General features: G+C 41.1%; 1 protein-coding gene across 2 annotated transcripts in view; it reads right to left on the reverse strand.

Annotated features, from left to right (window-relative positions):
• Window positions 1-2,378: 2,378 nt before the first annotated feature.
• The window catches only part of Mboat2 (membrane bound glycerophospholipid O-acyltransferase 2), a 133,886-nt gene continuing 123,239 nt past the window's right edge, over window positions 2,379-13,025 (reverse strand). For both annotated transcript variants that reach the window (XM_076833190.2, XM_076833189.2), the window contains 5 exons: window positions 11,186-11,289; window positions 8,406-8,470; window positions 6,683-6,815; window positions 4,318-4,469; window positions 2,379-3,156 (listed from right to left, as the gene is read on the reverse strand). In XM_076833190.2, the coding sequence (XP_076689305.1) occupies window positions 2,931-3,156; window positions 4,318-4,469; window positions 6,683-6,815; window positions 8,406-8,470; window positions 11,186-11,289 (680 nt within the window). In that variant the 3' untranslated portion in view covers window positions 2,379-2,930. The remainder of the gene's footprint in view (window positions 3,157-4,317; window positions 4,470-6,682; window positions 6,816-8,405; window positions 8,471-11,185; window positions 11,290-13,025) is intronic.

Genomic DNA, 13,025 nt, shown 5'->3' on the forward strand with positions numbered 1-13,025 from the left:
TCCCCTTACCTCCAGAAACCATCTTTCACTGCAAAGGTTTCTCAAAAGCGGTATGTATGTAAGTCTCTGTGTGAGTGTCAACATGGTGGGGACCAATGGCAACATGTTAAACAAGTGGAAGGTGGAGGCTGATAGGAGAAGAGGTGGCAGGACATTTTTGAAGCCAAATAAATCTTATCTATTACTCTGGATATTTCAGAAGCTAAATAAACATCCCCTATTACCCTGAGTTCCAGCCAAAATGCTAATTTTAAAAACAGAATGAGCCACTTATAAAATGATGACAGTTGAGACACGTCAAAGTAACTATTATTGTTTCAAGAAAATGAAATTGAGGGAAGAATAATTATTTGTGTTCAGTTTTTTTCCCTGAGTAGTATGTAATTAACCAGAAGTATAAATATGATGTTGACTGATCATCTCTGGGGTGGTTTCATGATATCTGAAGAGTGGGAAAATAATATAAATACACACTGAATCCTATTCTGCTGCTGAAGGAAAAAAAAAAAAAGCAAGCACACATCACAATGAATCCCTTTATACTTGACAGCAGTAGAGATATGCTAGATTTTAATTCTTCTACCATAGGTAGAAGCAAAAAATTAATCTTCACATCACTCCAAAGAGAATATTCATTTTGTAAAACCTTTTTTTTTTTCTTGGAGAAAAATCAAGGTGAGAATTAGAATCCTAGTTTTTCTTTTAGATTGCATATTTGTGATTATTTCTCCAAATCAGATGAGAGGTATTCAAAAAAACATTTCATAAAAAGCACTAGTAGATCCAGGGGGGTAAAAATTAGCCCATCAGGACAGCTCAGTGCCATCCTGGTGGGAATCCAGGAGCCAGCCCAACACTTTGCTCTTTGCAGACAGAGCTGCAGTTAGATGTCCAGTCAGCAAAAAGCAGGGGCCATGATGTGGGCTAAAGCTGAGAGATGAAATATACTCGGGCAACAGAAATAAATGGTGACTCTCTGTAAGTAGCTGGATAGAGAGAACCAAGAAAACAAAAAACACAAAAGTTTTTGCAGAGCTTTCTGGTTACTCTACATTTGTTTACTTTCTCTTAACAGTGAGCAGATTCTCTGCAGCACTGATTAAACTGAGAAGATGTTTTAAGAGGAGACACTTTCCATGAACATTCCTTTTTAACCTTACATTATGCAGCTAGCTTAATTTCAATGCACGGGAAAACAGACAAAAGTTACTTAGCTATCTACCCTGGCCTGGGAGGAAGAAGTGAGGTTTGCCTCATCAGAGAGAAAAGCCTAAGCCTTTAGAAAACCAAGTGTGTTTCTAAAAGTTCTAAGACAATACACTGACTTTTTGAGACCACAGAAGTTCCAAGTGCACTGACTTTGCATTTCTTTACATGAAATACTACAGAGCTTATGTCAGATTTTTGTTTTGTCTTTACTTCATTTATAAGTTTATTAGTGATCAGAAAAAGAGACTCATCAGACATATAATTTCATTTCATAAAAATTTAAGGCAAAAAGAAAAGTTCCATCAAAGATTGGTCAAGCAACGGTGAGGTCGGAAGGCCTCGTATGCCTTCCCTGCCACAGGGTGACCGACCATCTGTGGCTGGGCCCAGCTGTACCACCTGGCCTCCAGTCCCAGCTCCTGCTCTTGCTACTGCAGCTAGCACAATACTCTGCAGACTAAAGGAGATGCCCAGGAATTCAAGGCAAGATTATTCATGGTAGAAATGGCCCATAAGAAGAAATCAGTTTTCTTCTTACAGAATCTAAAACTCATTTTAGCAGGAGTTAACAACAAAATTTTAATGTGAGAAATTTAAAAGCATCTGGAAACTAATTTCTATTAGTCTCAAAAATGTCATTCAGTCTCCATGTCTTTTAAGTTTTTGATTCCCTAAAACTTTTCCACATAGGAATTAAAGTGACAAGGATAGAAAATTGATTAGCCAGACAGAACCCTAATTACTAGAGACTTCTTTCAAAAAAAGCAGTCTATCACTGTTACTCTCATTATCTCTTCTAATTCTATATAATTTATGCTTGATAAATTTCACTTGAAAGTCCAAAGTATTACCGAGTTTTTAAACTTTTATGTCTTAGACAGTCACACAGAACCCCATGCAGAAACCAGGAACTGTTTCTAGCTCCAAGTGTCACAGAGCTGTCTTCATTCCTATTTTCCTGCCTCATTTTCTCTTTTTTAAGAAAATAAGCTTAAAATATCACATTACCAACCTTTAATTATGTTTAAGAAGGTCCTCCTGGAAGGAGTCTCTGACTAACACAAGGTAATTAAGCTCTCCAGCAAAATAAGCTACCTATAATTTGGCATCCATTACTGCTTACGGTTTCACTATGCACTGTAGTCATTTGAGATACTTTAAGAAAACCCTTCAAATACTGAGATGTTTATTGCATTTTTAAAGTATCTACCATCTTAAATATCCTGTTTCAAATTCCTTCTAAATTCCTTTACATTATACAACATCAAATATTGAAATAATCTTCTCATACTATTACACTTGAAAATACCATTTAGGAACAATATTTTAGGAAATAGAGGGTTTAAGGCAAGACATTCATTTGGAAAAGTTAACCCCCTCAATCATTCAGACTGACATGATAAGTTTTCCACCTCTGCAGTGCCTTGGGGTACATAACATACATTCGGCAACAGGGCACACATATGACCTTGTGGACATATGCTGAGGTCGGAATGCCCCATGAAATATGAAAATATTTTTATATAAGGCGTGGCCCACAGGGACATGGCATGGGAGGGCTGCTTCTTTCCGTTTCCAATCTGGTTTACAGGAAATTCCCTACCTATAGCTCTCCCATTTCCCCCGTTAATCTCTTTTCAAAGAAACACAAACCCCTTGCGAAGGTGCTAAGACTGGTTTCTGTGAACACAAGAAAGGCAGTCAGCAGGAAGGCCTCCCCATCACTGCCTTAATGAAGGTGGTCTAGAGGCTTTTTCTTGGTTCTGATTGCAAAAGCTGTTTGTTGTGGAGAAACTGTCCTCTCCCAAAGAACCTTCTCTTTCGTCAACCTTTCTGGACTGTGAGAGCTGATGGTTTTCATGTGTATTCTTTCCTCTTTGAGTCTTTTTCACTGGCAACAACCATAATACTAAGATACTACAGACGTGAAGGCAGTAATACCAGGAGCTAAAAGAAAAAAGAAAAGTTAGTTGTATTATATTTGTACAGTAATCCTTCACTGCTCCCTGCAGACACCTGCGTCACTGCTCCCTCCCCTTCAAGGTGGACCTCCACACTGCTCCCGAGAGCATGAGAGTAGATTACACAGCTTGGAACAGGACAAGAAGAAAGGTACTTATTAACAGTGGTAGTGATCTGAAAATAATCTCTTCAATCCAGAGACTCTAATTCTGAGTCACCAAAAACAATAAGGACAGCAGAGCCTGGCTTGGCCACGCCCCCTGCAGTCCACTGTCTCTCCCTGAGTCACAGGGATTCCGAGGAGGAAAGCAACAGATACGCCAACAGTGCCTGGTGGTGAGTCCTCATGTAAAGAAAGGCCATGTTATTTAAGATACTCAGAAACATCATTCCCCAAATCAAACATAAACCAAATGCGACCTCAACTGCTCTATAATATTTGGAAGTTCAAGTGATTGAGAGAAGTACCTGAGATGCATCGAATAGCCCAATTCACTGCATTTTAAAGTAAGAAATGATTCTGTTAAAGTAGAAATGTCCTTTCTGTATGTATAGTTTTTGTAATATTGTATTTGACAATTTTCCAGCTGCACATTCTGTTCTAAGTCACTCTAAAGTCTAAAGAATTTATGAAAGGATCAAGTTTTGATCTCTAAGCTATCACTATTATGGGGGAGTGGAATTAGATGGGGCAAGGGGAGGAGGTAAACAAATAAACAAAAAATTTGGAATTCAAGTCAACAATTTCTAATAATACAGTGATGACCATAGTACTAATGAAACAAAAGAGTGAAAAGAAACAAATAAGTAAAAATCTAATTAACTTATTTTCCTTTGATTAAAGAAACCAAGATAATTAATCATTCTTTGTAAAGACCCGACTTTTTTCCCAACCAGGTTCTGGACAATCAGGCCAGGAGGTTTCCAGTTCAACATCCCTGAAAGCTAAAGCAGCAGTTACCAGCTGGCACTTCCCTCACCTTCACGAGTGTGAGCCATCCCATGAAGATTTGAGATTGCTTGGTTCAGGATTAAGAAGTAACTGTCATGCTTCTACCAGCAGAAAATGAGGTACAGTACTATTTTCATATCCCATGCAATAGCAAGGAACTTTCTTTCCTGACAAATCTTACGAGTAACACTTACCTGTAAAACGTGAATGATGGTTTTATAGAAAGAAGCACAAATGGCACAACTGTATAACTTATTGCTATTTGAGTTACTGCCCATGTTATGATGTCATAAAATAATTTAAGTTGGGGAGTTTTGAGGAAATAATGTCTAAAGTTGTTTCTCATCTGAAATAAAAAATAAACAAAAAACACTTACTATATCTTTAAATTAACATTACTTACACAATTATACTGGCAATGACTATATCAAGAATGTTGAACTTGCAGGCAGCTGGCATGAGTCTAAAATGATACTACCACTGTGAGAAAAGCTGGTTCTGAAAAATTGAACACACTTAGGCGTAAGCCGTGGGGGTGGAAAAGAAGGCATCCAGGCGAGGCATGAACTCATGGATCTGGGCCTAGGGCCTACAGGAGCTCTGTGCAACTTCTTAGTTGATCTGAAGTTGCATTAAAATGAAAAATTTCCCCAAAGAGTTAAAAACAATACTACACAAAGGTCCTTAACTGGTACTTGGGAGAGGACAGAATATAAACAAGAGTTCAACCTATTTTCAGTTTCTCCTGCCACTATGAAAGGTACATTCGTCACCTCTCTCTTTAACCTCTACACATGTGAACAAATAGATCCCGTGCACTGAGCTCAGGTTAAACAGCACTCACCAGAAACAAACAGCAACCACACACATCACTCACAAATGGAAGCCGGAAGAGCCTCTCAAAAAACTGGTGTTTTCTAATCTTCACTATTTTGATGACTTTTTAAAGCTTTCAAGGTAGTGAAAACATCTTAACCTTTTCAACCCAATCATGGTGCTGTCTCTTCTCCTGCGTTTCTCACTCTTCTCGTCTAGTATGTTTATGGGACGCACAGCCCTGTTCTCCAGATAGCCGTCTTACTCCTTTAGAGTGGAGCTGGCACATGAGAAATGGTTCTTCCACGCAAAGACCATCATTCTTAGTGGCCAAAACCAAATCCTGCCTGTGACTTCTTACCTAGCTCACCAGCGGGACACCTATTATCTAGTCCACTCTGCCCATTAATGACAAACCCACTTCTTCACGTATGGTGGTCAGTATTCTTACAAACCTTACCTAGCTGGGGAGCTAGCTCCCTGGCAGAGTGCTTGCCAAGCATTTGCAAGGCACTAAGTATAATACCTAGCACTGCAAAAATAAAAATAAAAAACAGAAAGACAATGAAAAGCAAACCTTACCTTAACTACCTAATATTGCAAATGGAACAGGCTTAGGCTCTTCCCCAGTTTGATATTCAAGTTCTCCCATTATTCTCTCCTCCTCTCCCCTCCAGAATTATTCACTGTTTATGAATATAATTCTCCTCTTCAATTAGATTTAGTTATTGTTCTCCAAATATAGCATGACATTTTAACCACAGTTTTGCTAATGTCATTCCATGCCTAGAATAACATTTTCTCCCCCATATCTCCCCCACATCTCACTCAGTATTGAAATAATAACTTCCTTTTTTTGGCCCTGACGTGCGATCTCCCTGCCTCAGCCTCCTGAGTCGCTGGATATCCGCCACCATGCCCAGCTCTACCTTTCATCTTTCAAAGCCCAGACTAAATGCTTTGGATCTCAATGAAGAAATATTTCTTTCATCTCTGATACTTACCATCTTAAAAAAAACCATGGAGCCTATCATACATGCCTCAGGAAACATGCACTGGTATGTGCATATAACCTCTCACAGCGTATACATACTCGATACCCGATTTCACTAAACTATCAAAGGCACAGCCTTTAGCTTCCTGACTTCCCTCGTACACCATCATGCTACCTTAAAACTTAACAGTCAATACTTGCTGTTTGTTAAATGAAGCCACCTTACCTCTGAGTGCTACCACAGCTAGTTCAAAGGTCAGTTTTGTTACATGGCTTTCCTCTGACTCTCAAGGACGGAACACTAATTCATCTTTCTCTTTTCCTCTACACGTCACCTGATCTGTCTCGACTGTTTCCCGTAACACTGCACTAGGATCCAACAAGGCAGACTGCTGTAGAGGAGACTCCAAGCTCCTAAGTGGACCCTCTGCTGGGTGTGCCTAGCACGCTCCTCAGGCTGACCCACACTCGGCTCTCCACCTCAAGTGACTCAAAGGTCTCGGCTTTCAGAAAGCACTTCTAAAACAAACCTATCATTCTGATCATCTTTATTCAACTATTTTTCTCTTTCCCTCAGAAAATTCTGTAAAAATAAGTATAATATGTGAGTGCCTCCTGTGTGCTTCTCGAGTAAAGCAGGGAAGACCTCGTGCAGGGAGACTCGCTACGTATGTGGGCTCCGCTGCAGAGGACTGCGCTAATCAAGGCTAAAGAAGTAGTCAATTATAATTAAAATTCTTGATACTTACAGCTCGTGCTGCTAATGTCATCAATACCCCTGTTAAAAAGGTCAGATAGTATCCTGGGTATACCCCATGCCAAATGGCAGAGAGAAAGAAAGTCTGGATGGTTGGACTGACGGAGGCCCGTTCATAACACACCCTAAAAACCACAAAAAACACAGAGAACCAAGAGGAGTGAGTGGATCCGAGCTTACCAACCCTACACTGATCATTCTCCCATTACCTGGCAGGAGTTTAGCAGCCAGAAGAACAAATACTATCTATCTTGGGTAATAACTTGGTCTGGAATCTCAGGGATGTTACGGTTATTAAATATCAAATTTAGAAACATAAATTCAATTCCTACTTTCCCACAACCACTAAATTATCATTTCTACTATTTGGGAGTCTCTAAAATTTATCAGAAATTTATAATTAATATTAAAGTTAGAGGTTTTATTTTACATATTTTTTTTTTCTTTGTCTCCCCTCCTCCCCTTTTTTGAGGGCACTGGGGACTGAACCCAAGGCTTCTTTCCGCCATGCGATCTACCTCTGAACTATGTCCTAGCCCTTTTTGGTTTGTTTTTGTTTTTTACTTTGAACAGGGTCTCACTGAGCTGCTCAGGCTGGACTTGAGCTTGGGGTCAAGGAGTAGGATCCCAGCCATGAGCGATTTTATTGCTTTTGTTAAAAACACTCAAAACTTTCAATTGAACATGATTCTTTCTGGTAAATTAAATAGGCTATGCTTAGTCTGAAATTCTCCTATAACAGGGCATATAATTCAGATGGAAATAAGCTTTTACTAAGGTATCAAATTTAGAATTAAATATATAAGTATAAATATATAAATAACAACAATAACATCATACAACAGGTGAGTTCAGAGAATCCGACACTGCTGGGGGCCTGGCTGGGATCAGGAAGGTATAGTTAAAAATGAGGTATCTTAAGGGGTAAGATATTCAACTGTCTTAAAGAAACACTACAAAGGCAGGCAACTTTGAGCCCTCTTTGAACAGGAACAATACTTTAAGAATAAATTCAAAACTGAGCAGGTGCCTGTGGACACTGGAGAGAGAGCCTGGGTGTTCCGGTGTCATCCTAGACTGGACAGGCCTGCTCTGCCCAGGGCTGGTGCCCTCCCCTTCCGGGCCACACATCCTAACTGACATCCTGGCTCAGGCTTCTTAGAAATGTCCCCTTGTTTCCCTTCATGCCATGCTGCTCCCGCTCTCTCACAATACCCCCCCCACAGGGATCAGCAGGTGCTTGGTCCACTGCTGTGCTCTGAGACCTCTGGGGGGACTGGCCTATCTTTGGGCCTGTGCCTAACACATAAAGATCTGTCAGACTGGAATATTCAAACTGGAACTGTTCCAGAAAACCTGCAGCACATGTAGAGTGGATATATACAGGCCCAGGCCATGGGTTCAATCCCCAGCATCAAAAATCCCAAACCAAAACCAAAAACAAAAAACCACTCCACATCTCTGGGGATGGCAGCAGAGGCACTGAGGACTCGGGCAGAGGAGCAGAAACTGGCTAAGGAGGTGGTGATAGAGTACCGTGACTCAGGCCCAACTGTCCTGATCAGGTGGGTGCTAACAGTCTTTCCTAGGTTAATGCCAAAGCCACAATGTCACTTAACACACCATGAATTTAATTAAGAACATGAATTCGACGAAGTTCAACTTCAAGTACTAGATGCCAAAATACATCTAAAAACGTTCTTGAAGAAACATACCTTTTGAGCCAAAGAGCTGTCTGGATATTCCAATTATCAAGAAACATCTTGAAACTTGTTGACATCTGAAAAACAAAGGAAACTTTTCTTTGGTCAACAAAACAATGAAACTATAAATATTATGCTGAAGAAATAAAACTAAAACTTCTGCACAATGATGATAGCAAAAGATTCCGCATTCCTTGATGCTATTTTTCGCAGATAGTAATAACATCATTCTTAAAAGGAGTTAATTTTTGGGAATGAATAAATGCACTCTCTTTCTCCTGTGTGTCAATATTTACAAAGCTTGTCATGAAATTACTACAAAGAAAGTCCTGCTGAGTACACAAACTCCTTTGTCCAACACCAAGGACTGGAGTGTCTACCTCATCATCTTCCTTTCTCCCAATCCCTGCCACTGTCTGGGTGAAGTGGGAGAGGAAGACTGTGTTTTATTTTATTCTAATTAACATTTATTTGGGGCAGCGTTGGGGATTGAACCAAGGGTCTTGTGCATGCAAAACACTCTACCTCTGAGCTACATCACCAGCCCTCTTCTACCATTTTAGACTCCATGGTCCATTATTTACTATTGTCTTATCAAAATCCCTGAGGCCTTTGTCTCTTTTCCTTTCAACCTGCCTGCCCATCATAACCCCAGCCCCTAACAGCAAGCTGCCTCCTTCTCCACAGGCATAGCTGCAAGCCAAGCCTGGAACAGCAGGGCATTCTAGACCTCCAGGCTCATGGTTCTCAACTAAAGCAACCTATGGGACATTTATCTGTCCTTATCTCAGTTGACACCTCAGGGACACTTAGCAGAGCTGTCCACACTCTCCTTGGAAAAACTAATGCTTTTCTTGATGTTATTCCACACAGCACCCCCAAGAGGATGAAAACTGGTCCTAGTGGGGTACATAAATACCGTCCTTTCCTGTATAAACCACGTGCATACACACAGTGGACCAAGAGACACATAGTATGTCCACAGCACTAACACTGCATGGGGACAACCAGGGAACAAAGTGCTGGGAAGGCTCTGCAGGTGGTGACAACAAACCGAAGCCTGGACCACCACCACACGTGCGTCCCTGGCTCCGCACCCGAACCCATTTTCCCTTCCTCTTCCACATTTTTTATTCTTCACATTATTAGGAAGATTTCAAAACAATTACTACAATCACATTTCACGTGAAAATAATGCAAAATTGATGCCCATCAAGGACATTTTAGAAACCAGTATTAGATCTAACAAAATTAATAATAATTTTTCTTTTTTAGGACAGTCTCAAACTTCTGGGTTCAAGCAATCTTCCTGCCTCAGCACCCCAAGCAGGTGAGACTACAGATATGTACCACCCACTACACCCTGCTCAAATGATTTAGCATCATTTAATACCCTTTTTGTATTCAAATATCCCTGTTTGATTTGTGCGGTGTGGCTGGCCACAGTCTCCTTTAATCTGCAATAGTCCCTTCCCACCCTCTACTTTTTCTATGCCACTAATGTGTTTTTAAAAACAACCCCACAGGTCATATGTCTTATGTCCTGTGAAATTTCCTAGTTCTGGATCTGACAGTTGACTGACTCCTCTCTATTCCACATTCCCTCTAAACTGAGAAAGACCCAGAGGCCCACTCAGGTTTAGTTACCATGGGAAACTTCCCCAGGGCCAGCTCTGCTTCCCGCAGCTCCTTACTGCAGCGCCTCGGCCTCGAGCCTGATGACCATGCCCGGGATCCTGGGTGGGTCCAGCCTGGGCCATTTTCATAAAGTTCCCTGTTGACCTTTTACCTACAGTCTTGCAATTTCTCCTGTTTGGAATAAAGCTTCTCACAGGCTGGCGAAGCATCTGCCTGGCTTTCCCTCCTCTCCCTGCTTCTTTTCCTGATGGCCTCCTTGTCTGGCCTCATGTGCTCTTTCAGATGCACCTTCTCTTCTCTCAGTGGTCTCTGCTGGCCTTGCTCTTAGCTTCCCCCAGGGCTATGAGTTCGAGTTCCCAAATTACAATTCCTGGCTCAGGTGTCTCTGCTGATTGACCATTTGTCTGCCTGCTGGACAACTTAGTGAGTCTAAGATTTACACACACTATCTCTCTCTCTCCAAACCTGTGCATCTTTGTTTATTATCTCAGTGAGAGGCATCACCATGACCCTGTTGCTTAAAGCAGCTATGCTTGACCTGCACCTTGTTTCTCTGCTGGTTCCAATTCATTACCAAGTTCTGTTGAGTCTCACACACAGCGCTCCTTTCTTTCTATTCCCTCTGGCAGTTTCCTAGTTTAAGGCACCAGCATCTTGGATTAATACTATACTTCCCAGCAGATCTCTGCCTGTAAGGACAACAAGTTCTACCTGCTGGGTCCTTCTAGAACATGTCTCTGGCTTCAGCTCACTCACCTGCTCCTGTAACAAACCCGCAGTGCTCCACCACTGCTCCTGCAAGAAAGTCCAAACCCCTCATATGGCCTCTAAGACCGTGCTGGGCATGCCTGGCCTTGCACACCTTGAGCACAAGGAGCCCTCACAACTGCCTAAACCTCTCATCCTCTCAGGCTGCTCCTCCTACCTGGAGTACCTGTCAGTCTCCTGCTTAAGACATCTGTCCCTGAGACACCCGCACTAAGCTAAGCCCAGTCTGAAGAACACTATATGCCTAGCTCTCTGATCAGAAACCTGATGGCACTGCTGGAGGGCCCACTGGTACCCATCTTATTCCTTGGTTCCTTGGCACAAGGCTGGTCATCAGTAAATACTGGTAGAGTGACAGAATGATAACTTCTTCATGATTTACTCACCTCTATTTGCTGAATTCTCAAATTGGAAATCAAGTCCCAACGAGCTGCTCCATTTCTGTCATATCCTCTGAAACCAAAGCCTGCAGCATTGTTTATAGCATCAGCTGTAGCAAAGTTAAAAAAAAAAAAAAAGTATTAAGAACTTTTGTAGTTGGGGCTGGGGATGTGGCTCAAGCAGTAACGCGCTTGCCTGGCACGCGTGCGGCCTGGGTTTGATCCTCAGCACCACATACAAAGATGTTGTGTCCGCCAAAAACTAAAAAATAAATATTAAAAATTCTGTCTGTTTCTCTCTCTCTCTCACCTCTCTTTAAAAAAAAATAAAAAATAAAGTATGATGATTTATTTAAAAAAAAAAAAGAACTTTTGTAGCAATCTATATTCTCCCAGATGTGTGTTGTGCTTTATGTATCTCTTATTATTAAACAGTATAAATAGATGTATTCTAATTTTAAGGAAGGTTAGAAACATTATCACACACATTGACAATAACTACCCCAATAAGGGCAATTTGAATAATCAATGAAATATAACACATTAAGCATGAGTAAAGGGCAGGTGCAATTTAAGACCTGCTGGCACCAACAGACTAAAGGTACATACTGTGTGTAGACAATAACTTTGAAACTCTAGAATGCTTCCTGTACCACAGCCAAAAGCATTCAGCAACAAACTGCTAGGAGATGCTCCACTGTGAGATCACCATGTTCCTTTTAGACACATATTTGACTATATTATAAAGAAGAATATATAGATGAGGCATGTTTTCATTTCAATTTTCTTCTTTCTTAGTTCATTAGAACCCACTCAATGTCTCCAAAATCTGTTTTCTAATCCTTTTCACCACAATGCTCAATTAGTTATCTTTGATTTATATATCTGCTTGAATTCTCCCTCAAATAAGCCCTTTCCCAATCAATTGGAAAACTTTATAACTTATGCTGTTTCTGCTACAACCAAGAGTATGCTGAAATCCACCAAAAACCAACAGAAGACTATAGATATGCTCCCCATCCTTAAGTTGTTTTCATTCCATATTAGTGTTTTAGTATATTAAACAGGATTTTCAAAATTTACACTTTGGAGGAAAAAAGAACACATGAGCTACATTGAGCCCTTTGTCAGGGTTAAAGAGCTTAGCTGCCTTTGGTCCAGTAAACAGGAGCCTTTCAGGTAAGCCTTCTGATACAGGAGCCTTTCAGGTAAGCCTACTGATAGGGCAACACTCAAACCAGCACGGCAGCACGTCTGCGCTGAGGCCCTGCTCCCTGGAGGCTGCCACCTCTGGTTTCTTAACTTGCTCATTTTTGACATCTTTTCTGGCCTGCTGCCATCTGGAAGTAACTCCTCACCAATGGCTCCTCTCCAAGGGGACTGGCCCAGAGACCAAACGGCAGGTGAGGCCTCCCTTTACCCAGCCCCTAACAAGAGCCTGGCCTGCATCTCAGGTGGCCTGAGGTTCCTCAGGGTGAGGTGAGGTGAGTGACCCATGACTCCAAAGAGCCAACCACTGGCATCAACTCAACTTTGACCTGTCCCTATACAGACCAAGTCAGGGCTATGCCAACTTGATTTAAAAGCAAAAAACTGTTCAAATTCCAAGAAATCATCTATTTGAAGGGGTGAGAAGAGGGCAGGTGGGAAATCTAGAAGCCTGATTCCTATTTTGAGAAACCTTGAAATGAAAAATTAAACATTACTGTTGAGGTAGCCATTTAGTATCAAAGAAACTAAATTTAAAAACATTTATTTACAAGAATCCACCAAGTAATTACCCACATGATCCATTCTTCTTTTAAAAATTATGATCAAAATGCAAAAACTATATTAAAGGATGATA

This window comes from Callospermophilus lateralis, chromosome 14 (assembly GCF_048772815.1).
Source record: "Callospermophilus lateralis isolate mCalLat2 chromosome 14, mCalLat2.hap1, whole genome shotgun sequence".
Lineage (NCBI taxonomy): Eukaryota > Metazoa > Chordata > Mammalia > Rodentia > Sciuridae > Callospermophilus > Callospermophilus lateralis.